This window comes from Oryctolagus cuniculus, chromosome 16, assembly GCF_051225735.1.
Source record: "Oryctolagus cuniculus isolate XC-2025 breed Fujian yellow rabbit chromosome 16, ASM5122573v1, whole genome shotgun sequence".
NCBI classification, from domain to species: Eukaryota; Metazoa; Chordata; class Mammalia; order Lagomorpha; family Leporidae; genus Oryctolagus; species Oryctolagus cuniculus.
Genome location: NC_142882.1, coordinates 3,990,764 through 4,017,750, shown reverse-complemented (window position 1 = coordinate 4,017,750; position 26,987 = coordinate 3,990,764). Strand labels below are relative to the sequence as shown.

At 40.5% G+C, this 26,987-nt stretch overlaps 1 protein-coding gene across 1 annotated transcript; it reads right to left on the bottom strand.

Annotated features, from left to right (window-relative positions):
- Nucleotides 1-4,665: 4,665 nt before the first annotated feature.
- Nucleotides 4,666-26,101, bottom strand: LOC127490124 (vomeronasal type-2 receptor 116-like). The gene is made up of 7 exons (XM_089316304.1): nt 26,060-26,101; nt 18,204-18,367; nt 16,115-16,406; nt 13,253-14,059; nt 12,250-12,477; nt 11,054-11,183; nt 4,666-5,609 (listed from the first exon to the last, which is right to left on the bottom strand). The coding sequence occupies exons 1-7, from the start codon at nt 26,099-26,101 to the stop codon at nt 4,666-4,668; spliced, it is 2,607 nt and encodes an 868-aa protein (XP_089172430.1).
- Between the last annotated feature and the right edge of the window lie 886 nt (nt 26,102-26,987).

The window sequence follows — 26,987 nt, the reverse complement described above, 5'->3', positions numbered from 1 at the left end:
TATTGTTTCTTAACCCAATCAGCCAATCTGTGTCTTTTAACTGGACAGTTCAGGCCATTAACATTCAATGTGACTATTAATAAGTAATCACTTTGCCCTGCCATTTTCCCAAAAATATTCACCATAAAACATTCAGAAGCCCTATTATTTCCATTCAGGAAATCTTGCAGTTTATTGTTTTATTTAACAGTATTAAGTGACTTTGTATATTTGATTTTAATGTTATTTGTGAATATTGAATGTTTGGGGTGTTATTTTAATTTTTCATGATACTGAAGTTTCAATAAAAAATGTTCTGGAAGAAAGAGATTCATGCGGTAATGGTGAATAGGCCCATTATAGCTTTTCATATGTGTAAGTTGGTTTTATGTTAAAACTGGTAGCCTAACAAACTGCTGCTATTTCCAACCATTAGGCATGTATTAATATTGTAGTTTGAAGGTTATACATATTATGTAAAATTTAAAAAAACTCTTTATTCTTGATCAATCTTCTAGGGTTTAAGCAATTTTGCTTCTTTACTAGAATCAATATTAGCTTTGATATTTACCTTTTTTTCTTCTAGTTTCTTTGTATTTAATGTACTATTATTTATAGCTTGTAATTATTCAAATGTAGAATTTCAGTTTTTTCTCAGTGAAATCTATAGACAAAGTTGTATATGGGTTTATAGAATCTGGGATTGCACATCTGTCTGAGGGAATTTTAGCAACATCTCCACAAAATTCGATGATGTTTTTCTATTTGAGACATCAAAAATTCCTATTGAAGACCAGTTTTTTTTTAACATTCACGTTATTGTAAAGAACATTTCTTAAAATAAAAGCACGTGGAGGCTGAAGTTGGTAAGTGCAGCATTGTGTATCTGTCCACATGGAAGACACACATGAACTTAACTTATACCCAGTGTGCATGGACAGCACTGACTCCAACTGTCTCTACACTGGACAATCTTGTTGAGCTCAATATATTTCAAGACAAAAGAATACAGCACTGTAAGTACATTGTAAAATTAATGTCTTCTCAAATATAAAAAGAAAAAAAAAGAAAATCCACAACACAAAGGTGGTTCTAGCATGTCACCATTTATCATTACCAATCTCAGAATTCCAAATGGGTTATGCTGGTATGCAAAGTCTACAATACTGGTTTTCTGTTAACTGTCTGCATCATGTCTCACCCCAACAGCAGTACATTTTCCATGTTCCAGTCACGCTGAATCTTATTTACTCTGAATAAAATACAACTTGGTAGTTTGCTACTTTTGCCATTTGTAAATATTCTAACAAGAATTTGTTCTATGATTCTGCATCTAACCTAAGCCCATTAAAGAAAAAATACATTAACACCCTCTGAAAATGTAGACCTGGCTCATTTAATATGAACTCTAAAAATGTAGAGCTGGTTTATTTGACACAAACTCTTTTTTTTTTGACAGGCAGAGTTAGACAGTGAGAGAGACAGAGAGAAAGGTCTTCCTTCCATTGGTTCACCCTACAAATGGCCACTATGGCCGGTGCACTGCACTGATCCAAAGCCAGGAGCCAGGGGCTTCCTCCTGGTTTCTCATGTGGGTGCAGGGCCCAAGGACTTGGGCCATCCTGCACTGCCTTCCCAGGCCACAGCAGAGAGCTGGACTGGAATAGGAGCAACTGGGACAGAATCTGGCGCCCCAACTGGGACTAGAACCAAGGGTACCAGTGCTGCAGGCAGAGCATTAGCCTAGTGAGCCATGACAACAGCCCTTGACACAAACTCTTAAAACAATGAGATTTACCCTACCTCATGCCTTACCCAAAATTTAACTCATGTTGATTCAACAGCCTGAATGAAAATTCATTTTTAATAATTCTTAGAAGAAAAAAACGTGTAGTTCTTCATGGCTCTGGATAAAATAATGTATCCTATGATACAATAGGAAAAGCACAAGAAACCATAGAAGAAAAGGTGAATAGGGTTTGACCAAAATTAAAAAGATTTGTACAAGAAAGGACAGAATCAAGAAATAACAAAGACTCGATAGAAAATGGAAGAATATGGCTGCAAATCCTCCAGGTAAGTGTCTAGTATCAAACATATTCTTAAAAGCAGAAAGGAACAACAAAAATACAAACATAATCAACATAATGGGGATACAAATTGAATAGACATTTTTGCACAAATAAAAATGAGACCAAAAAGCATTACAAAGGATGCTCATCAGAGCCTGTGCTGTATCGCAGTGGGTTAAAGCCCTGGTCAACAGCATCAGCAGCCCATATGGGCAGTAGTTCAAATCCTGGCTGCTCTACTTATGATCCAGCTGTCTTCTGTGGCCTGGGAAAGCAGTACAAGATGGCCCAAGTCCTTGGTCCCCTAGACAAGCATGGAAGACCAGGAGAAGACTCCTGGATCCTGGTTTTGCATCAGCCCAGCTCCAGCTGTTGCAGCCATGTGGGGAGTGAACCAGCAGATGGAAGAACTCTCCCTCCCCCTCCCTCTCCTTCTTCTCTCTGTAACTCTTTCAAATAAATAAAGCTTTTTTAAAAAAGAATTCATACATAATCAAACCATTCCACTCCTAGGAGTAAAATCAACATAACTGAAAATACACAAACAACACCTTGTACATCAGTGTTCACAGTTGTCTATTCCAAACAGTCAAAGTTCATAACAAATCATGTTCTATCTCTGAAATAAAATTCAGTGAATTAGGGGCCAGTGCTGTGGTGTAGCAGGTAAAGCTGCCACTTGCAGCACCAGCATTTCATATGGGTACCAGTTCAGTTCCCAGATGCTCCACTTCCAATGTAGCTCCCTGCAAAGGTGCTTGGGAAAGCATCACAGGACTGACGAAGTCCTTGGGCCCCTGAACCCACTTGAGAGACCTGGAAGAGGCTCCTGGCTTCAGATTGGGCCAACTCCAGCCACTGTAGCCATTTGGAGTGAACCAATGAATATAAGCTCTCTCTCTGTATTGCTCCAACTCTGCCTTTCAAATAAAAAACTAAATCTTTTAAAACTTCAATGAATCAATTCAAAGAAATAATAGTTTGTCATGAACATCATGAATACCTACTATAATTTGGATGATGCTTGGAAACACTATGCTAAGTGAAAAAAGGCCACCAAACCAGTCTGCACAGTGCAGGATTTCATTTGTATGGAATGCTCAGCATTGTCAAATCCAGAAACACGAAGCAGAGGGTGGTTGTCTGATTGTGAGGAGCAGGAATTGAGTGACCACTGAATAAAGAAGTTGATTTTGCGTGATGACAGTATTTTAGAACTTGACAAAAATGATGGTTGCACAAAACAGTGAATGCCACGCATGCCATTAGTTCACTCTAAAATGGTTACTCTTTTGTTGTATTAATTTCACCTCAAAAGTAAAAACCAATTTTTAAAGTCTGGAATTGACAACAGAAAACCTAAAGCCAAAATACATAAAAAACAATAAACAAATGGAATACAAGTTTGTATACTCTGCTACATATAAAAAATTGATGTGCAATTATTACAGCATTTCAAATCTGAAAGTGATACATAATTAAGGGGTTTGTGACAATGTTGTAAACACATGAAACATGATTTAACATGACCAATTACAGTACTGAAAAAATTCCAACTTTTTTTTTTGACAGGCAGAGTGGAATGTGAGAGAGAGAGAAAGAGAGAAAAGTCTTCCTTTTCCATTGGTTCACCCCCCAATGGCCATTATGGCCAGTGCACTGCGGCCGGTACACCACACTGATCTGAAGCCAGGAGCCAGGTGCTTCTCCTGGTCTCCCATGTGGGTGCAGGGCCCAACCACTTGTGCCATTCTCCACTGTACTCCTGGGCCACAGCAGAGAGCTGGACTGAAAGAAGAGTGACTGGGACAGAATCTGGTGCCCCAACTGGGACTAGAACCCAGTGTGCCAGCACTGCAGGTGGAGGATTATCCTATTGAGCTGCGGTGCTGGCCAGTCCCAACTAGATTATAAATCTTTTTATTATAAACTCTAAAGGAGGAAAAATAAAACAGGAAACAATCTTGTAAATTCATTTTATTAAAATATGAATATTTAAGTGTCTACCAGTCGACAAGGAAAATATAGAAACTAGTAGAAATGAAGTTTCAAGAGTCTTTACCTGAGATGGAGTTTGTGTTTGTGAGCATAAAGTCTGACTGAGAACATTATACACAGCATTATTTTTAAAAAAGAGAGATAAATTGGGGTAAATGTTCTGGAATGGTGGTAAATTGCCACCTACAATGCCAGCATCCCAAATAGGCACCAGTTAATGGCCCTGTTGCTTCACTTCTGATCCAACTCCCTGCCAAAGACATGGGGAAAGCAGCAATAGTTGGCTTAAGATGTTTGGGCCCCTGAAACCCATAGGGCAGACTCAGATGAAGCTCCTGGCTTTGGCCTGAGTCACTGCAGTCATATGGGAAGTGAAGCACTGGAGGGAAGGTCTCTCTATCTCTCCGCCTTCTCTAACTCTGCCTTTCAGTATGTGTGTCTGTGTGTGTGTGTGCGTGTGTGTGTGTATATATATATATATATATATATATAAAATAAGCAAACCTTCTTTAACAGAGAAGTGGATGCTGTCTATAAGGAGGTTAAGCTGAATCAATTACTTTATAACATGGAATGCAAAATCAGAGTTTTATCAATTTTGGTCTAAATATGTGAACTAATGAACTAATGAACTAATCTTTAAACAGCTATTTCCCTTGGAATCTACTGTATCCTTTAATCCTTTTAAAGAGTTCTTCTCAGGTCTGAAGAGAATAATGTAGCACTTGGGGACAAAGATGCAGCTCAGGAGCCCTGCACTGGAGGCCAAGATGGAGAAGACCTCCATGGCCACCATGATCTTCCCTTTAGTGCTGTGGTAGACAGGCAGGAAGGTCACCCAGACACTGATGAACACCAGCATGCTGAATGTCAGGAATTTGGCTTCATTGAACATGTCAGGTAGATTCCTGGCTAGGAAAGCCACAGTGAAGCTCGCCAGGGCCAAGGAACCCAGGTAACCCAGGACACAGTAGAAGGCAATGACTGAGCCCTTGTTGCACACCAGGATGATGTGGCCATGCTCAGAGTGTGCATCTGTGTCAATAAATGGAGGAGAGGTCCCCAACCAGATGGCACAAAGAACAAGTTGGATCAGGGAGCAGATGGGAATAATGGAGTTAGGTACTCCTGATATCAGCCAGTGTCTCATCTTTCTCCCAGGGGCAGTGACCTTGAAGGCCAGAACCACAGTGATAGTTTTGACCAGGATGGTGGAAACAGCCACGGTGAACACCACTCCAAACGTGATCTGCTGGAGGACACAGGTGGCTGTACTGGGACGACCAATGAACAATAAGGAACAGAGGAAGCAAAAGATGAGGGCAATGAGCAGGATGTAGCTGAGACAACGATTGTTGGCCTTGACTATGGGAGTGTCTCGGTGCTTCACAAAGACCCCAAGAACCACAGCGGTGAGGACAGAGAAGCACAGAGCTGTGCAGACCAGGGTCATTCCTAAGGGGTCATCATAAGCCAGGAAGGCCACAGCTTTGTGCAGGCAACGGTCTCGCTCTTTGTTGGCATACTGCTGCTCTGGACACTTCACGCATTGATCCATATCTGCTAAGACAGGAAAAATGCACCAGCCCAGCTTCAGCAGTGCTTAGTGTTATGTTCCCCGACTTCCAAAAGCACACCGAATAAGCTGTGGGAAGCATGTATCAGAATAATGTATAGGGAAGGATTCCTGATTAATATCATTCATCTAAATTATGGCTAAGACACAACACTATTATTTCTTCTTTTATTCATGAGATCTTATTTTTTCCCACAACAACAACAAAAGACTTACTGTCTCAGGAAACTTTGTTGTAATCATCAAATGCCCTCTCTTTTTATTTATTTTTTGACAGAATTAGTGAAAGAGAGACAGAGACAAAGGTCATCCTTCTGTTGGTTCACTCCCCAAATGGCCACTATGGTCAGCACACTGCGCCGATCCAAAGACAGGGGCCAGGGGCTTCCTCCTGGTTTCCCATGCAGGTGCAGGGCCCAAGCACTTGGGCCATCCTCCACTTCCTTCCCAGGCCACAGCAGAGAGCTCGACTGGAAGAGGAGCCACAAGGACAGAATCTGGTGCCACAACTGGGACTAGAAACCAGGGTACTGGTGCCACAGGTGGAGGATTAGCCTAGTGAGCTATGGCACCGGCCCCAAATGCCCTATCTTATCCTGCTTAATTTATGACAGCATAAATCACTTCTCATGTTTCTGGAGACTCAATCATTCAAGACCAAGGATCCTGCTGCAGTGTCCAGTGTAGGGTATCTTACAGATGACACCTTCTTGCTGTGTCCTCACAGAATACCACATCCTTGCATATAAATGCACTAAATCCTTCAATGAGGCTGGAACCTGTGACTTAGGACACCACTGAAGAAGAACCTGCAATGCACCATCTACTTCAAGGCAAAGTTTCAAAATTTGAAACACCTACCTATCTCATTTATTTATGTCTCTAAAAGCAATCTCTTGGCTTCATTTTTTCAAAACTGAGGCCCCTTATTGAGATACTATCAGGAACATGACAATTTACAAAATATCAAGGACAGCCAGTGCTGTGGTGCAGTGGGTTAATGCCCTGGCCTGAAGTGCTGGTATCCCATATGGGCACCGGTTCAAAATCCGGCTGTTCCACTTCCAATCCAACTCTCTGCTATGGTGTGGGTAAGCAGAAGATGGCCCAAGTCCTTGGGCCCTTTCTCCCACATGGGAGACCCAGAAGAATCTCCTGGCTCTTTTTCTTCTTCTGATCAGCACAGCTCTGGCCATTGTGGTCAATTGGGGAGTGAACCATCAGATGGCAGCTCTCTCTCTCTCTCTCTCTCTCTGCCTCTCTCTCTGCCTCTCCTCTCTCTGTGTAACTCTGACTTGCAAATAAATAAATCTTTATAAAAATAAATAAAAACAGAGTATCAAGGACAGAGAGGACTAACAGTAGCTGATACCAGGTGGAGTACGTCCTCTCATCCTGTAATGAGTTGTAATTTCCATTACAGAATATCTTGCAATGTAGATTGCAAATCATTGAATCAGGAGCTCATCTTTGGTAGTTCCCAAATCTTTCCAATATTGAGCCTCTCCAACTATGAGCGTACTGTGTCCACTTATGTCAGTCTTTTATTTTTCTCAATTATGTTCTGTAAATTTATGGTCAAGACTCTTCCCTTTACTTCTAGCTATTTTTACTTGTAAGATGTTATAAACACTCAAATTTTTCATTTTCAAATGGTTTGTGGCCGGTATATAAAAATAAAGTAAATTTTTGCATGTTATCCTTATACTCAGTCACTGTTATAGTCAAATACTAAGCTTATTCATGTGGATTTTATATTTGTATAAAATATAATCTGAACATCATTTTATTTCTTCTTTTCCAATTCTTTTCTCTTTTGAAAATATTTACTAGACAGGATATGCAGCCTAATACTTAGTCAGATGTGGTTGTGTTGAATGTTCTTATTTTATTCTTTCAACACTGCCTCAAAACTATGGTGTGATTATGCAAATACTCTTTATGAAGAAAATTCTGGCCTACTCATAATTTGGGAAGAATTGCTTTTTGTTATTTCTATAACATGCACGGATGTTGATTTTATTATTTTTTGCCATTATTGGGGTTTTTATTTCTTCCTTTGAGGTACTAGTGTATTGTTTTATATTGGGCACCAGTTCTAGTCCCGGCTGATCCACTTCCAATCCAGCTCTCTGCTGTGGCCTGGGAAAGCAGTACAAGGTGGCCCAAGTCCTTGGGCCCCTACATCCACGTGGGAGACCCAGAAGAAGCTCTTGGCTCTTGGCTTTGGATCAGCACAGCTCCAGCCATTGTGGCCAACCAGGGAGTAAACTGCAGATGGAATACCTCTCACTTTCCTTCTCCCCTCTCCCCTCTCCCCTCCCCCTCCTCCTCCCCTCCTCTTACCCTCTCTCTTCTCTTCCCTCTCCCCCTCCCCTTTTCCCTCCCCCTGTCTCTCTCCTTCTCTCTCTGTGTAACTCTGACTTCCAAATAAATAAATAAATCTTTTAAAAAAAGGAAGTAAATGGCTATAGATTTCCTCTTTTGGGGGTGGCGCCATGGTGCAGTAGGTTAATCCTTCAACTGTGCTGCCTGCATCCCATATGGGCACCAGTTCTAGTCTCAGATGCTCCTCTTCCAATCCAGGTCTCTGGTATGGGCTGGGAAAGCAGTTGAAGACGGACTAACTCCTTGGTTCCCCCTGCACCCATGTGAGAGACCAGGAAGAAGCACCTGGCTCCTGGCTCACGATTAGTGCAGCTCCAGCCATTGCAGCCATTTGGGGAGTGAATTAATTGAAGGAAGACCTTTCTCTCTCTCTCTCTCACAATGTCTGTAACTCTACCTCTCAAATAAATAAATAAAAATCTTTAAAAAAATTCCTCTTTTTGAAATGACTTTGTAATACTGAGGAGCCAAACTTAGGCCATTTTCAAAGAATTCCCTGAATTTTCCTTTTCTCTGAACAGACTTAGTAAATAACTGTTCTTTTATGAAGGATTGATAAATCCCCCTCAAAAGAAGCTGTTGGAGATAATAAAAATGTATGGGGACTTCTTAAAAATTCCTCACTTAATGTTATTTGTGCTTTGAGGATGGTTCTGACAAATCCTACTGACAGGAGAATTTGAGAACTACACCTGAGGTTTCAAAAGTATTAACAAGAATCATTTATAATATATCTTCACTATGTTAACTTTTTTGGGAAATCTATATTGATGACCTATTTTCAGTCTTAGTATCTCTTATTTCCTGCATTATTTCCTGCTTCTTCTTGATCAATTTTATTTGTTTTATACAAGAATCAACTTGCTTATCCTGTTTATGTTTGGATTTTATTTTCCTATGTTTATCATTTCTTATGTTCTCTTTTGTGTTTAATTTAGTGTTCTTTTTCCGGTACTCAATAAATTCTTAGAAATGATAAGTTCAGCTTTTAATATACATTATACATTAATATATAAAATCTAGAATTATAAATTTCTTTGGAATTATAAATTTCACTCTAACTGGACACCAGATTTAATAAACAGTGTTTCTAAATGGAAATATACATCTATCTTCTTTTTTTTTTTTTTTTTGAGTACGGATTCTATTTATTTATTTATTTATTTATTTTTTTATCTTTTATTTAATGAATATAAATTTCCAAAGTACGTCTCATGGGTTACAATGGCTTTCCCCCCCATACCGTCCCTCCCACCCACCACCCTCCCCTTTCCCACTCCCTCTCCCCTTCCATTCACATCAAGATTCATTTTCGATTATCTTAGTATACAGAAGATCAGCTTAGTATACCTTAAGTAAGGATTTCAACAGTTTGTTCCCACACAGAAACATAAAGTGAAAAATAATAGATGATTTTTTTTAAATGATGATGAAATCAGATCAGACCTACATCTATCTTCTTTATTCTCTAACCCATGAGTAGTTTAGTGGTGTATTTATATTTCCAAGGCTATTGGAATTCAAGCTGGTGGATGATGCACTCTCCATCATTGCACATGGAACACATATGAACTTGTGCCCAATGTGTACACACAAAATGCCTTTACCCAAGTCAGTGATATGCAGACCATAACAGTAATCTCCTACATTTCTAATAAACTGAGTTAATGCTACATCATTTTAATATTAAACAACATAGCAATCACAAAATCAATCTTAGAAAATCCCCACTCTATATAAGTGACTTCATGTTCCGAGCATGTGTAAGGAAGGGTAGGCTAAGCTATGATGTTTTGGTTGGGTGTAATAAATGGATTTTCAACTTTAAAAAAAGAAATGATTTCAGTATAACACCATTAAATACTGTAAGTCTGAAGCATTCCAAAGTGATAATTATGGAAAATCCAATATACAAATATTCAGTCCATTTCCCATATCATCTCCCAACCCCATCCACATATTCTCTGTGCTTTACCAATTAAGCCTTTTTCTTAGGTTCTCTGCATGTTGTGTGAACCGGAAATTCCCCAAATTCAGCCACTTCTAATAATTCTACCAAGAATTTACTCCCCATTTAATTCACAATATTAATACTAACATCTGTTGGATGAGATCCACAACATCACCTCAAAGAATGCAGATACCACCACGTAATACGTCCTACAGACAACTGCATTGTGCATACTTTCATTGCAGTCAATACTACTACTATGATTGTATATCTCTATATTTTTTTCTTACCTGTGAACTAGAAAAGAGCATGAAATACAATCTCCTCACTCAGAATATGGTATATCATAAACATGTTTTACACATCAGTAATACATACCAGTAAATCAAGCACAACATTTATAAGTACCTGCTCCACTGAAAAACAGTGTCAGGTCCTGGGAAAATAAGGACTTGTAGTATCTATGTCTTCAATGTGATCTAAACGTCATTTCACAGAAAATGAAAAGTAGATACATATGATACCTGTGTTCACTCCATGATGGAGATGGAACTTAGGTGACTGAGTGGTGGTCAAGAGGAGTTTTATAAAGACACTAATGTCTGCTGTATGTGTAAAATAATGCCTGAAAACACATATGTCACTGAGTGAATGTTGAGAATACTGGTGAAGGCACACATGTCCCACATTTGAGTAACCAGGTTTGATTCCCAGATATGGCTCCTGTTCCAGTTTCCTGTCATTGAGGACCCTGGAAGGCACGGGTGAAGATTGAAGTGGCAGGGTTCCTAACACACACATGAGAGCTCTGGACTCAGTTCTCAGCTCCTGATTCCAGGAATGGTCCAGCCCTGGCCACTGCAGACATTTTGGAACTGGACCAGAAGATAGGAGATTTGTTTATATCTGCCTGTCTTGTTCAAGGCCGATGCAGACTAACATAATAGGGTAAGTATTTATAATAATAATTTCATTATTAACTTAAAAGTGGAGATCCTTGTCTCTGCAGTTCTCCTCTAGGCCCTTTCCACTTCCTTGGATGGATGGGGGAGAATAAAGGAGAAATGAGGAATTTCTCCAAATAGGTACACTTACCTGTCTGATTGGAAATCTCATTCTCTGGGCACAGAGTGCAATCAAAACAACAGGCAGCCTTTCCCTCTCGAGGGGTCTTCCTGAATCCAGGGCTACAACTCGCACTGCATATGGACTGGGGAGGCTGAGGACATTCAGATATGTGTTGGTCACTACTGAGAGTACCACCCATTCTTCTACCAACTAGGGTGTTTTACAATACTGAAATCAAAATAAACTTAACTTGCACATACATCTACATCCAATTTTATGGACTGAATGCCATGTTTATTGTATGCTGTGAAATGTATGAGAATTGAGAAATATGACTGAATAGCTGTGTTCCCTTCATATCCAACAGAAATACAGTAAGAAAAATCTCTTAGTTGTGAAATGAGTTGTTAAATGGCATAAATAGCCATTTACTGTGCTATGAGTAAACAGAAACCTCCACAACATGATTAATCATTTGGGGCTAGCAATGTAGCATAGTAGGTTAAGCCTTGGCCTGCAGTATCGGCATCCAATATGGGTGCCAGTTCACATCCCTGCTGCTCCTCTTCCCATCCAGCTCCTTGATAATGTCCTGGGAAAGCAGTGGATGTTGGCCCAAGTCCTTGGGCCCCTGCACCTACGTGGGAAACCTGGAAGAAGCTCCTGGTTCCTGCCTTCAAGTAGACCCAGCTCTGGCCATTGTGGCCATTTGGGGAGTGAACCAGTGGATGGAAGACCTCCCTCTGTCTCTCCCTCTTTCTGTCTCTAACTCTGCTACTCAAATAAACAAATCTTTTTAAAAGATATTTTAAAATATCTTATTATTTTATTTACTTATCTTATTTATTTATTTGAAAGGCAGAGTTAGTGAGAGGCAGAGGCAGAGAAAGGTCTTCCATCCACTGGTTCACTCCTCAGATGGCTGCAATGGCTGGAGCTGTGCCAATCCAAAGCCAGGAGCCAGGAGCGTCTTCCCAGTCTCCCACACAGGAGCAGGGGTCCAAGGACTTGGGACATCTTCTACTGCTTTCCCAGGTCATAACAGAGAGCTGGATCAGAAGTGGAGCAGCTGGGACTCGAACCAGCACCCATATGGGATGCTGGCACTACAGATGGCAGGTTTCACCACTATGCCACAGCACTGGCCCCAATAAATCTTTTTTTAAAGATTGGCTATTTATGAGTAGTGCAAAGAACTATTATTAGTTCCAACACACCTGTTCAATTTTTGTGGCCCACTCTATCAAATCTTCATATAAAGACAGGTGTTGACCATGTGGAGCATATGGAGAAAACGTCCCTACTTTCACCTTAATTCCAACACCATCTGGGAAATTCCAATAGTTGAGAATGTCATACTCTCCATTCAATTTGTGTTCCTGATTGAAATTCACTGTGTCACCAGCAGGATTGTTAAACTGGAGGTTCTTCAGAAAAGGGTGCAGCTAAAAGAGATGCATCATTTGATGATAAAGGGCATCCCAGGGTTCAGACACAAAGCCTAAATTACTGAAAGTCTCTTATCATCTGAAATGCATTGCTGAAGGTGTCAACGTATTACAGGCACACAAGGGAGTAACAGAAATGAAAGGCCATGGAAAACTAATCATAATATGTCTAAAATATCAGTAAGAATAAACAGAAAACTCCGAAACATGCACATGTACACAATAAGGAGGCTGACTGCTCAGAAAAATCTCAGCTGTTGAGTCAAACCCACACCCTTTTCCTACTGAAGTATCCAGAACATCAGTCTGCAAAGTGAGGTTATCAGTGACTGAAGTTGCTGCTTAGTTACATTATATGATAAGGCTCAACATCTTCTATGAACTTAAAGAACTAGTCCTCTTCCTGTTGGGAGAGAAGTATGGCTATCTTTTTAGAACTCTATGAAATACCTGAAATCAGTTCTCTGAAAAATTTTAAAAAGAACTTCAGAGGAAACCTCTAGATTTCTCCTATGGAAAGCAGTAGAAGGGCAGGCTGTTGAGGCCTTATAAAAAACAAAGCATCAGCCCAGATTCACATTGCCTTTCTGCTTGCCCTCTTGGCTCCATGCTCTTGACAATCACTTAGACCCAAGCCTACATTTATGTCCTGGGCAATACATACAAGTCATATTCCCCAGTGCTTTTGGAGAAGGATTATAAATGATCTGGTTTGCTTAAAACATCTTGACAACAAGTGACAGTATGTACCATCCAATGGCAGAGCCATTACCTGCCAAGGAGAAAACACCAGTCCTTTTCCATTTCTTCCTGGTGACATTTCTACTTGTTGAAGAATCATCTCATGTATGGCATGAGCCACAGCATACACAGCATTGTATATATTGTAACTCTCTTCTGTCATGGTCACATCAAAATGGTGCCAAGGCAACCATTCCAAGGATGCATTGGGTGGACAGTTCTCCAAAGCTTTACAGTCAAGTTTAGAAATAGAGCAATTAAAATATGTCAACCACAGGTCAGCAAGGAAAGGGTCCTCCGGGTATCTGGATGGATTGGCTGTTCGGATAAAATCTGTGAAACCAGAAATTTCACCATGGTGATGTGAGAAAATGAGTGCTCCATGGAATGAGTCAAGTAGGAAATGTCTCCTCCCAGTGGTGATATCCCATTGTGAGGTGGTGACCCACACTTTCCACATCATTATTTGTTTCCACCTTCCAAAGGTCAGGCCTAAAAAAGATTCATTGTCACCAAAAATAATAACAACATTTGCTGATGATTTCATGATCTGCCAGTGATACAATGAGGTTCTTGAGTAATACAGCAACACAGTAACAGGGATCATTTTCAAAAAGGCTATACAAACTCCATTCCTGTCCATCTCGGCTCTCAATTCTGAGAGAAATTGCATACCTTTCTCATCATCTGAGATGGCCAGCCCCACCCATGTCCAACCGAAATGAAGCATCAGAGACACCATGCCATGCACCAGAGTCATCTCCTTGGGAGCCATCTGATAGAGGGAAGGAAACTTGCCATTGTCACTCAGAATAGGATCAAAAGTGCCGAAAGTTAGCTAAAGGGAAAATAAAATATGAAGCAACATGAAGAACAGGCTTTCCAAAAATCATAATCTCAGTTCTGACAGGCATTAATCAAAAGCTGGTCAGAAGGGGCTGGCGCTATGGTGCAGCGGGTTAATGCCCTGCCCTGAAGCGCCATCACATATGGGCACCGGTTCAAGACTTGGCTGCTCCACTTCCAATCCAGCTTTCTGCTATGGCCCAGAAAAGCAGCAGAAGATGGCCCAAGTCCTTGGCCCTCTGCACCCACATGGGAGATCCAGAAGAAGCTCCTGTCTCCTGGCTTCAGATCAGTGAAGCTCTGGTCATTGCAGCCAATTGGGTAGTGAACCACAGGATGAAAGACTTCTCTCTCTCTCTCTCTCTCTCTCTCTCTCTCATTCCCTGCCTCTCCTCTCTCTGTTTAACTCTGACTTGCAAATAAATAAGTAAATCTTTTTAAAAAGCTAGTCATAACTCTTTAATTAACACACAATTAATCTTATGTCTTTAAATTTAAATAAAAAGTGATCCCTATTAAATATAAGAGTGGGAATAAAAGAGGGAGGAGATGTACAATTTGGGAAATGTTCAATCGGACTTGCCCCAAATGGTAGAATTAGAAACGTGCCAGGGAATTCTAATTCAATCCCATCAAGGTGGCATGTACCAGTGCCATCTCACCAAAGTGATCAATTTCAGTTCATAATTGATCATAATGATAGGATCAAAAGTCAAAGGGATCACATAAACAAGACTAGTGTCTGCTAATACAAACTGATAAAATTAAAAAGAGAGAACTATCAAACATGGGAAGTGGGATACACAGCAGACTCAGAATGGTAGAAGTCCTAAACAGCACTCTGGCCTCAGAGTCAGCTCTTAAGGCATTCGGATCCAACTGAAAAGCCCATGAGAGTATTTTAGGCATGGAAAGCCAAGACACTCTGGAAAAAAAAAAAAAAAACACCTAAATGAAAGATCTCTGTGAGTGAGATCCCAGTGGAAAGAACAGGCCATCAAAGAAGGAGTTACCATTCTCTGAAGGGAGGGGAGAACTTCCACTTTGACTATGACCTTGTCTAAATAAGATCAGAGTCAGCAAACTCAAAAGGCTTCCGTAGCCTTGGCGACTCATGACAAGAGCCTAGGGTGATTACTGACACCACAAACAAGAGTGTCAATTTGTTAAGTCAACAACAGGAGTCACTGTGCACTTACTACTCATGTTGGAGCTCTGTCCTTAATGTGTTGTACAATGTGAAGTAATGGTATAACTGATACTCAAACAATACTTTACACTTTGTGTTTCTGTGTGCGTTCACACTGTTGATATCTTTACTTAATGTATACTAAATTGATCTTCTGTATATAAAGAGAATTGAAAATGAATCTTGATGTGAATGGAATGCGAGAAGGAGCGGGAGATGGGAGGGATGCAGGTGGGAGGGAAGTCATGGGCGGGGGGGAAAGCCACTGTAATCCATAAGTTGTACTTTTGAAATTTGTTTGTTAAATAAAAGTAAAAAAAAAAAAGTTGGTCAGAGGAAAAAAAATCTATCATTTCTTTTTCTTTTTTTGGGGGGCGTGGGGACATACTGGTTTTTATTAAAATTCATAGCTGAACTAAAATTACCTGATCAAAATGCAATAGAATTCTTTCATTGGTAATAACTGGTTATATTGTATGATTTTTTTAATTTAAAGATTAACCATTATGTTCACAAATATTTTTTTTCAGATTCCATTGATACATTTTTTTTAACTTTCATTTAACAAATCATTTCTTTTTCTAGTCATCCTCACTCCTTTAGAACATTCTAGGGAAGAATTAACAATGTAATAGTTCCAGGAAAAAAAACTCTGTCTTCTCTCTCTCTCTCTCTCTCTCTCTCTTCTTCTATTTCAAAAAGAAAATGTGGTTTCTCCACCAGTTTTCTGAGTATTTGCCCTTTGAGATTATGTACTTTAACAGATGCTTAAATCCAGTCTCCTCCTCTCACCCTTCAAAGCACCAGAGATTGGCATCAGCCAAAAACAGCTCTCTCTCCTCATGAGACCCCGCTCACCTGTGGAAACTTGTAGAGTCCCAGAAGTGTCCCAATTTGGGCAGAAGTTGCCCACGTTGTCCCTGTCAGTACTGCTGCAGAACTGCTTTCTCTTCCATAAGTGTAATTTGGGATGCTCTTAACCATCCCTGAGAGCCAAAGGAAGGGAGTATGTAAGATTCTTCGATTACTGTGTAGGACACTGAAGACATCATATCCCAGAGACACATTGGGTAGAAGATGTGGGCTCCTGTTGATCTCTTCAATGGCGAAGACCAAAGCCAGAACATGCTGATAGTTCTTAGACTCCAACCTGCATACAGGGCACAGGAGTCCTTAGGGAAAAGACTCCAATTATGACTGGCTTTAAATCCAATTCATTGATTGCTGTGGCCTGAAAGTTTGTAAGATTCTTTTCCAAATACATCATTTTTGAAGGTTTTCAGAATGGTGTTTGCTTTTAACTCCATCTTTGCTTTTATTTGGGCCATTTATATATTTTTTATATTCTGAGGTAAGTACTTTAAGTGCCTGCAGGTTTAGAGGTATAATTCTATTTCTTTTTACTTTAATAACCATTTAAATTAATGACTCTCAAATTTTTAAGAGCTCAGAAAATTAGTGAATATTATTCAGAACAAGCATAAGGGGGGGATACAACTTTCCAAGGGGAAGAAAACAACAGCAACTACTTCTTTGTGCAACATTTTAAATATATTTTAAATATATTCGCAATGCTTCCAGAAAATACAGACAAATCAGAACAGAACAGTAAATAAGCAAATAGAGTTTGATCTCTGTGTTTATACAAAAGTTTCATCCATCATTAAGGTAGCATTGTAAAATAAGAAATTATTCTAATAATAGTGAAAGTAAACTATCAGGAATGAAAAACTGAGGGAATAAACTTGTGTTTGATGAGATAATAAATTCTAGAGGCTCCAAATAGTTTATAATGAAGTTGCGTCCAGGAATTAACATATGGAGGCAACACAGGGTGATATGCAGACTTATGGATTGCAAAATAAACCCTGGCAAAAAGGCAGAAACACGAGGAGACAGATAATTACTTTTTACTCTTCTTTAAAGTTCATGCTTGTTTCTACTGTAAAGGTCCCACACTCTACAATATTTAAGCAGCAACTTCATAAGAATATTTCACAAAGTTCTTTAAAAGGGAAATAACAAGTTAAAATTAAGATAAAAAGAGCAAGAAATCAAATAATATATGAAGACATGAGGTATACATATGATCAACCAATCTATACCTATCTATCCATAAAAATACGAACATTAACTATAAGAAACCATTTGTACATGGACAATCAGGAATAAATCCCTCTTTTAAAAGTAAACTAAGCTGCAGACAGAGAAAATCAGAGGACAAGCAGAGCAGGAGGTTCACTGTGGCTATGATGAGAGACAAGCACCCTCTCCAGCACCCGAGGAAACCCTGCCTTCTGCCCTGGCCAAGATTCATTTCATCAAATTTGACTCAGCCTCCCCTGAATTGTTTTCATTTTACTATTTATTTTTATTAATATAAAGAGAACAGATTTAATATAGTTTATAGATAAAATTCTAATATGATACTTCTCACTTCCTCCCTCCCTCCCTTCCTCTCCATCCCTGATGCTTGTCTTTTTTAATTTTTGTCATAACATTTTTAATTTATTGTACAGTATATGAGGTGTACATAACAGTTTCTATAGGGACATTAGGAATTGTAAACTTGATGGAAACAGTCACAAGATGCTGTGGAAAGAACACTTCTCTGTTCCTCTTAGAAATGCACTCATGCAAGTAGACTGCATTGTCATCCTAAGGGGCTTGGTTTGACCTCTGGCAGTGGTGGAGGGTCTAGATGATAGGGTAAGGTGTAGAGTGATTGCTCAGTCAGTCCCAAGCCCTACAAATGGGGAAAAACAAAGTATTCTGCCACCTCCTTTTAAAGGTGGAAACACAGTCTGCAGAGGGAGAGAGAGAATACATTATGGACAGGTGCTAAAGAGAAGGGCACCAAGAGCACTATTCTGTCTATGCACACAGCCTCTGGACATGACTCACATCGTGGCCAGACAGAAGACACTCAAGTGAAACAGTCACTTACTGCAGTTCCAGAAGTTTGCTGTTAGCCTCTCGGATCTCCTGGGAAGGCTGAAATGTGTAAAGGGAGAAGAAACCACCGATCATCATGTCTCCATCCTTGTGTAGGTTGTGTTTCCTTCCCTGGAAACAGCTGTGGGAGGCCACACTGGACCACAGGAAGGGAAGCTGCAGGAACATGGGCATGAATGTCCAAGGAAACATCATGGAAGAGTCTGCAAGCCCCAGGTGTGAGAGGAGGTAAACCTGCAGTATAAAGCAGCCGCACATATATCGTGTGTGTGTGTGTGTGTGCGCATTATTGTCGCTGGCTGGAGAGACCATGATATTGCCCCTGACTCCTTTCAGTCAAGTCTTCCCCTTCTCTGGAGGAATCCTGAGTGCTTTCTGCCCTGGGGCTTTGCAGCTGTGCTCCTGCATCCAGGTGAAAAACACAAGTTGGAAAACATTTCTGAGGTCATTCTTCCAGTGCCATGTCAAACAGCAAGGCACTGGGGAGGAACTCCTCATGGGATGATCTAGTATGAAGCCTTCATCAATAATCTATTTGCATGAATGCCATCTGAGATGGTAAAAATTGACTGCATCAGAGGAAGCAATGTAAATCGTTGGGTGCTAGAATCAGAAAGGGCTCACGCTAGGCAGGGCTCAGCCAAAGGCATTCTGGTATCAAGCTGTCCAATGTTCAGGGCAGAGGGACTGCCTGACACACCTGGTTCCAGGACAGCCACAGAACCTGCCCTGTGTGGACCATGCAGTGTGCATACTAATCCAAAGTGTGTGTGTTCCTCATTGCCTGGGGACTTCACACTCACACTGAGTTTAGAAACTCCCCCTCAGTGCCTCAGCACAAATGCAGAAATCATATTTCATGTTTCAGTTCTAAACTCTGACCCCCTTGCCTCTTCCTGGTATCCATGATGATCCATCTCTATGTCTATAACATTGGGTTTCTCCATTATTTACACTTCTTTGAGAACATGGGAGTATGTAGGAAGTTATTTTTCACCCTAAAGAACAGGTTATCTGAAAGAAGCTCTACATTTTCTACGTAAATTCTACTCCATTTTCCCAGTAAGAAACTGATTTGTGTTGCTGTGTTACAGAAGACATTTGCTAATGGAATAATGTGTAGGTGAGGGTGATATGAGAAGGCAAGACTCCTTACACTGAGGTAGGACTGTGGGGCATTGTGAAAAGGTCAAGTCTACACTGGTCTAGTGGGTGGTAGCTCTTAGAACTGAAGATGAGGGACCAACATCTTGGGTGATTCTGCATTTGGCTTAGCATTCCAAAAATAATTCAGCATTTGTCTAAATGTTATCGCTGTGATGGAGTCTTTTGAAATATTTATTTATGTAAAAGGAATAGGAGGATCTTCAACTTGCTAGTTCACTTCAGAGAGTGAAAGACATCTTCTGTCAGTAGATTCATTCTCCAAGGGCTCTCAAGAACTACAGCTGATCCAGGCTGAAGCTAGGAGCCAGGAACTCCAACAGATTCTTCCATGTTGGGAGCAAGAACTTAAGTATTGTGCTCTTATCTGCTGCCTCCTAGGTGCACTATCAAGGAGCTGGACCAGTAGCAGAGTAGCCCAGACTCAAGCTGGCATTCCAGTATGGGGAGTTAGAGTCCCAGATAGCAGCTTAACCTGCTGCACCTTAACACCCATCGCAGAAATGGAGTTTTTTGGAGGCTAGTTCAGGATGGACCCAAAAGTGCTAAATATGAGGGCTAAGGCATGAGAGGAAGGAGAAAATCAAGACAACACATTACAATTAGAGTAAATATTAATAAAAGTAATAACAGTAAGAAAAGCCCAACCATAAATAGTTGGATGTGAATTCCCTTAGTAAAAAATGTGAAACAACTGCAATAATTTACCTAATATGTCCATACATTATCATGTCTAAAAATTAGTAATTAGGAACATCATCACACATACAATTTATATTCTCATTTAACCACTGTTTCACTTTTTAAAGACAGTTTTGTTTGGATTGGAACTCCAGACAGAGTCTGCCTATCACACTGGGTTCTTATTTTTCAAGTCTGTTAATTTTTTGGTTTGCTCTTCTCATTGTTTTTCTCTTTGATGAATATTTTGAAGAACTCTCATGGTTTGTCTGGAAGATTTTATTGGTTACTTATCCATTTTCTTTCTTGCTTTAATTAACACATAATAAATGTATATATTTTGAGGCATGGTGGGATCATCCAATACAATGACCAAGTCAGAGTAATCAGCAACTCCATCTCCCTTTCATTTCCTTATGTTTAGGTCTCATGGATCCTCTCTTCTAGCTCTTCATAAATATACAATAGCTTAGTGTAAATTACAGGGAACTTCAGTGGGTGAAAAATGAAATTAAAAGATTTTATTTTCATGCAAAAATTTTGAAACCAATGCATAATTTATTCACATTATATATTTTTCATGAACGTTTTGACCCCTAGGCTGCCATAAAACAAAAAAAGAGCTGGGAGCCAAGAACTCAATCCAGGTCTCCCACTGAGACCCTGCATCCCACATAGGAATGCCTGTTCAAGTCCTAGCTGCTCTGATTCCAATCCAGCTTCCTGATAATGCATCTTGAAAGACAACAGATGATGGCTCAAATGCCTGGACCCCTTCCATCCATGTGGGAGACTAAAAGGAGTTCCTCACTCTTGACTTCAGCCTGGCCCCGTCCTCGCTATGTAAACATTTGGGGAGTGAAGCAATGGATGTACTATATAAAGATATGTGAATATGGACAGAGATATAGATCTTTTTCTCTCTCATTCAGCCTTTCAAGTAGATGGAAAAATAAGTAATTCAAAAAGAACTTGCTAGGGACTCCTGCATCCCACACTGAAGTATCTATATTTGTGTCCTGGTTCTACTCGATTCCAGCTTCCTGCTAAAGCCCACCTTGGGAGGCACTGGTGATGGCTCAAGTAGTTGGATTGCTACCAGTCATGTGGGAGACCTCAATTGAGCTCCCCTTCACACTGGCTCAGATCCACCTGATTTGGGTATTTGGAGAGTGAGACAATAGATGAGATCACTCTATATTTATTCTCTCTCTTTCTCCCTCTCTCTCTCATAAATAAAGAGCAATTAGAGGGGCTGGCTCTGTGGCATTGCAGGTTAATGCCCTGGCCTGAAGTGCCGGTATCCCATATAGGCACCGGTTCAAAATCCGGCTGATCCATTTCCAATCCACCTCTCTGCTATGGCCTGAGTAAGCAGAAGATGGCCCAAGTCCTTGTGCCCCTGCACCCATGTGGGAGACCCAGAAGAAGCACCTGGCTCCTGGCTTCCGATCAGCACAGTTCAGGTCATTGTGACCAACTGGGGGATGAACCACCGGGTGGAAGACCTCCCTTTCTCTCTCTCTCTCTCTCTCTCTCTCTCTCTCTTTCACTCCTCTCTCTGTGTAACTCTGCCTTTCAGATAAGTAAAGAAATCTTTATAAGAGAGGGAAGAGATGTGCAATTCGGGACATGCTCAAGCTGACTTACCTTAAACAGTAGAGTTAGAAACATACCAGGGGATTCCAATTCAATCCCATCAAGGTGGAATGTACCAATGCCATCTCACTAGTCCCAGTGATCAATTTCTGTTCACAATTGATCATAATGATAGGACTAAGAACCAAAGGGATCACATAAACAAAAATAGTGTCTGCAAATACTAGCTGATAGAATCAAAAAGGGAGAGAATGATCCAACATGGGAAGTGAGATACAGATCACATCCATAGAATGGCAGATGTCCTAAACAGCACTCTGGCCTCAGAATCAGCCCTTAAGGCATGCGGATCTGGCTGAAAAGCCCATGAGAGTATTTCAGGCATGGAAAGCCAAGACACTCTGGGGAAAAAAAAAAAAAAAACCTAAATGAAAGATCTCTGTGAGTGAGATCCCAGTGGAAAGAATGGGTCATAAAAGAAGGAGGTACCTTTCTCTGAAGGGAGGAGAGAACTTCCACTTTGACTACAAACTTGTCTAAATATGATCAGAGTCAGTGAACTCAGGGGGCTTCCATAGCCTTGGAAGCTCATGACAAGAGCCTAGGTTGATTACTGAGGCCATAAACAAGAGTGTCAATTTGTTAAGTCAACAACAGGAGTCACTGTGCACTTACTCCTCATGTAGGATCTTTGTCCTTAGTGTGCTGTACATTGAGATTTAATGCTATAACTAGTACTCAAACAGTATTTTTCACTTTATGTTTCTGTGTGGGAGCAAACTGTTGAAATCTTTACTTAATGTATGCTAAACTGATCTTCTGTATATAAAGAGAATCGAAAATGAATCTTGATGTGAATGGAAGGGGAGAGGGAGTTGTAAAGGGGAGGGTTGTGGGTGGGAGGGATGTTATGGGGGCGAAGCCATTGTAATCCATATGCTGTACTTTGGAAATTTATATTCATTAAATAAAAATTTGAAAGCAAAAAGAAAAACTAAAAAAAAATAAAAATAAAAAAATAATAAAAGGAGTTAACCTATAATATCTGGTCTCTCCACACAACTTGGTAGATCATAGTCAAAACTACTCTACACCTAGGGGAAGGTGTTAGAGATCTGGCATTCTGACCATCTTCTATCTCCAGTCAAACCCTTACGGCACTGGGTTCACCTTGCACATTACCCATCCTGGGAGCTGCTGAAGGCTGATAGAGGCCACTGACTTTGGAAGCAGTAAAGCCAAGGGTTCTGGACAATGAAACACCTTGAAATTTACTCATTGTAACTATTTTCTGCAATGTGTTCATCCTCAGAATCCTTTCTATTTTCTTCTCTTGATTCCAGCGTTTTCCCCTCCCAATTTAAGTAACATTCTTTGTGGTGCCTTTTAATCTTAGTTCCTTGGCAAAGAAGATCATGAAACCTAACTCAGAGTCCTTCCTCTGAAGATAGAAAATTTTCACTATGCAAATACAACGTAATATAGTAAACCCCAGATTAAAATCTTAAAAGTATGTTAGAGAGTATGCCAGTGTAGTTTTCTTTCTCATGAACTGTCCTTGGGAGTGACAGTGATGCTATTGTTCTGTAAGAGTTGGCATTAGAATAAGACAGATCTTGCTCTTATGTTTGTTCTCCTATTACACAGCCTGACATGTAACTTGACTGTCTAGAGAGCCAGGTAACTTTGTGAGACAGAGATCATATTTGTACCCAATCTACAGGGCACTGTGCTACAGAGTCCCTAATAGAGAATATCTGGCCATACCTGCTAGCTATTCCAGTTAAATCTCAAGAGTACCTCTTGATTTCTTTCCATATATTTAATATATATTCAGTTCCATAGTGTAATAACTATAGTTTTATTTATTTATTTTCATCTATATGAAATGCAGAGAGAGGGGACAGAGACAGATGTAGATAAAACTCCCAACCAGTAGAAATGTATGCAACAGATGAGCTGGGAACTCAATTTGAGTATCCCACATGGATGGCAGGGTTCCAATTACTTGAGCCATCATGGTTGCCTCCCAGAGTGTGCATTAGCAGCAAGCTGAGGTCAGGAGGCAGAACAAGAGTCAGAGTCAAAACTCAGGTTCTCTAATACAATATGTGAGTATCTCAAGTGACATCTTAATTCCTGTGCAGGACACCCACCTCTGCAGATGAATATAATCATAGTAATGTTATATGCTACTTAAAGAACTGAAGAAGAGGAGCAGGTAGGCTTCAAACATGGAGAAATGGTGGAGAGGTGAAATAAAGACCTTCTGTAACAAACAGAAATTGTAAGAATTTGTTGCCACTCATCCAGCCTCACAAAAGATGCTTAAGGATACACTACACACAAAAACACAGAAAGACAGCCATCATTATAAAATAAAGAGAAGGCAGAAAATCCCCCAGAAGAAGTGCAAAAGAAATCCATAGTGTCAGGATCTCCCATTTTGAGAACTGGCTGGGTTACCATGAAGGAAGAGTCGAGGAGACTGAGGAAGGTTAAGCTAAACACACTTTATTGATACTCTAGGTGACTAGGAGGAAAGATCGCTCAAGCCTACTGCTGTGGGCACTAGGCACTACAGACCAGGAGCTTCTCCCCACGGCCACTAGGCACTACGGACCAGGGAGAGAGGCTGAGCAACCTCTGGTTTATAGCATCTGAGGGTCCCCCTTATATACAGTTTCTAGAGGCTAGCCCCGCCCACATTCTGACCTCCCAGGGTCCCATAGCCATGGCAATGACAGTTTGTGGGTAGGCCATCTAGTTAGGCCATCCGTTTTCAAATCTTACCAGCTAAGGTGGTTACCTTTCTACTTTTATTTCAAGCTGTGCTACTGCACAGTTACTTTCTTTCAAAGGGTGCTACAATTACTTTGTTTCAAACGGTGCTACAATTACTTTCTCCATGAATGGTTCCCTAACAGTCCTCCCTTTTCTTTTCTTTAAATGCACTCATAGCCCTGCAAAGCCGGTTGAGCAGCTGGGCCAAGGGGATGAATATTCTTGAGCATATCCTGGTTTGATTTCCAGATTTGAGATCTCCTTCTCCTCCCCCTCCCCCTCCCCCTCCCCCTCCCCCTCCCCCTCCCCCTCCCCCTCCTCCTCCTCCTCCTCCTCCTCCTCCTCCTCCTCCTCCTCCTTCTTCTTCTTCTTCTTCTTCTTCTTCTTCTTCTTCTTCCTCTTCTTCCTCTTCTTCCTCTTCTTCCTCTTCTTCTTCTTCTATTTCTGGTCAGCTGTGTTCCTTGCAGAGGGCTAGGTATCCCTTCATGAAATTCCATCCAATTGAGAAGAGGTGCGGTAAGATAGGCAAGCATACAAGAACTATACAAAATATTGCTCCTATTTTAAACCATTTCCAGGATGGGAGCCAAGAGGAAACTGTGTCAGAGTATTTATTGTCTGTTCCACTGTTTTGACTTGACCTACCTTAAATGTCGCTATATTTTGAAGCTGTATTGTCTGTAGAGCTCTCTTAGTAATGTTAGCCTCAAGATGAGTGGTTGCATTTACCCACTCTAGCCAGGTAGAATGGTTGTGTTTGAACATATCAGCTAGTTGTGTTGCATTAGGAATGGATAGATTGTTCCACAGAATGGTGGTAATGCAAACTCTTCCAATCACTTCACTCTTGAGTTCTCTTTCCAAAGCTAGTATAGTAATTATCTGTTCTATTGTACTGTGTGTGCTTCGAGCATCTGGAGCCCCATAGCATGTGTCTTAAGCAGTGCTGACTGGTCACCTAGCTGAGCCCACTGCTCCTGAATTATCTTCAGGAGGGACTCCAAAGCATCTCCCTGTAGTTGGGTAGTGCTTAGAGCCAGTGCTCCAGTCACAGCACCAGCTACCATGGCTGCTGACACTGCTATAGCATCAATAGCTGCTGTTACTCCAAAGTCTCTTTTTTTGTGCATTGGTTTTATTGGTATAGTCAAATCAGACATATTTTCTGGTACATATGTGAAAGGAGTTGCCTTTACCACCATATATGGAGCCAAGAATGTTATCATTCTCTCTTCCCATTCCAGTTCCCTTATATAGCAACTGATCTCCTTTTTAGAATCTAATGGGTGTGTGCATCTAGCATACAATACCTCCCCTTCTGTTCTACACGTCCAATTTCCTGGGTCTTCCATTACTGGAATTTTTACAAAATGTTTGTGAAACATTTCATATCCTGCCTGCCAAAAACAATGTGTTGACTGACTGTTACTTGGAGGTCTGCATCTAATATATCTATGCTCTGAGCCACTTTTTCAAATAAGAGAGACAGAATTAAGATGATAATTGTCATTATCAATCCATAAGCTCTGAGCATAGGTAGTTCAAATCTTTCCCACAATCTCCTTAAGCTACCTAATACTTTAAATCATTTAAGTGTTTGCTTACCTTCAATTAACTTACCTTTATCTGGGTCCCATTTCCATTTGCTGCTGCTGTTGCCATTTCTGGAGTTCTTTAGTCCTAGCTCTGGAATATGAAATCCCTAATTCTTTCTATAAAATGCACCTTACAAACATATGAGTTCTTTTGACAGGATAATTGCAATTGATATTCCATTAGTGCCTAATTGGAAATTCCCAAGTCTTGAGGTCCTGGGGCTGGAACCATCCTAACATGTCTTTGGGGCAAGCTAATAATCCCCTTTTCAGGTGTGTTGATCACTGCTGCTCCTTCTCCTTTCCAAAGGATGGTAGTGAGCCCTTTCCAGTCTTTACTGTTTGGTAATCTATAAAAGCAAAAGAGTTTTTATCTTTAAATTTCTGGAGTTGGAGCGTTTGCTCTAGTTCTTGCCATCTCTGAATGGATATATCTTTCAGTAGGAGTATAGCCCCCTATTCCTCCCCTTTTCTTTTGATTAAGGGCAAAAAGAGCCAATTGTAGCAATACTTCAATGGTTTGAACTACATCAGCAAACTTATCCATTTCTTGTTTTAAGGATTGATTAGCTCTCTCAACCATTCCTTGCGACTGTGGATTATAGGGTGTGCCTGTGGTATGATCAATATTTAAATATCGGCACAATCCTGAGACCTTTTCAGTTGTGAAGTTAGGGCCATTATCTGTATGGAGTGCTTGGATATGAAATAGGTTCTGTAGTTCTAATATTCCCCATACTGTTTCCTGAGCAGTTTCCTTAGGAATTAGCTTAGCCCATAGAAGGCCAGTAGATGTCACAATGGCTACCAGAATTAGCCAGGACTCATAGTGGGTCACAACCATTTGCCACAGTCCTGGCCCTGATCTAATATGAGGAGTAGTTCCTCCTTTATGCACACATTTGGGGCAGTTCTTTATTATTTGTTCTGCTACAATTTTTGGTAAGCTGAAT

Coding starts and splice junctions, on each gene's coding strand:
- LOC127490124 (XM_089316304.1), bottom strand. CDS start 26,101: ATGGCAACAGCAGCAGCAAATGGAAATGGGACCCAGATAAAG. Junction 18,368..26,059: donor GAAATGGGACCCAGATAAAG/GTAAGTTAATTG, acceptor ATGTTCCTGCAG/CTTCCCTTCCTGTGGTCCAG. Junction 14,060..16,114: donor GACTCTACAAGTTTCCACAG/GTGAGCGGGGTC, acceptor TTTTCCCTTTAG/CTAACTTTCGGCACTTTTGA.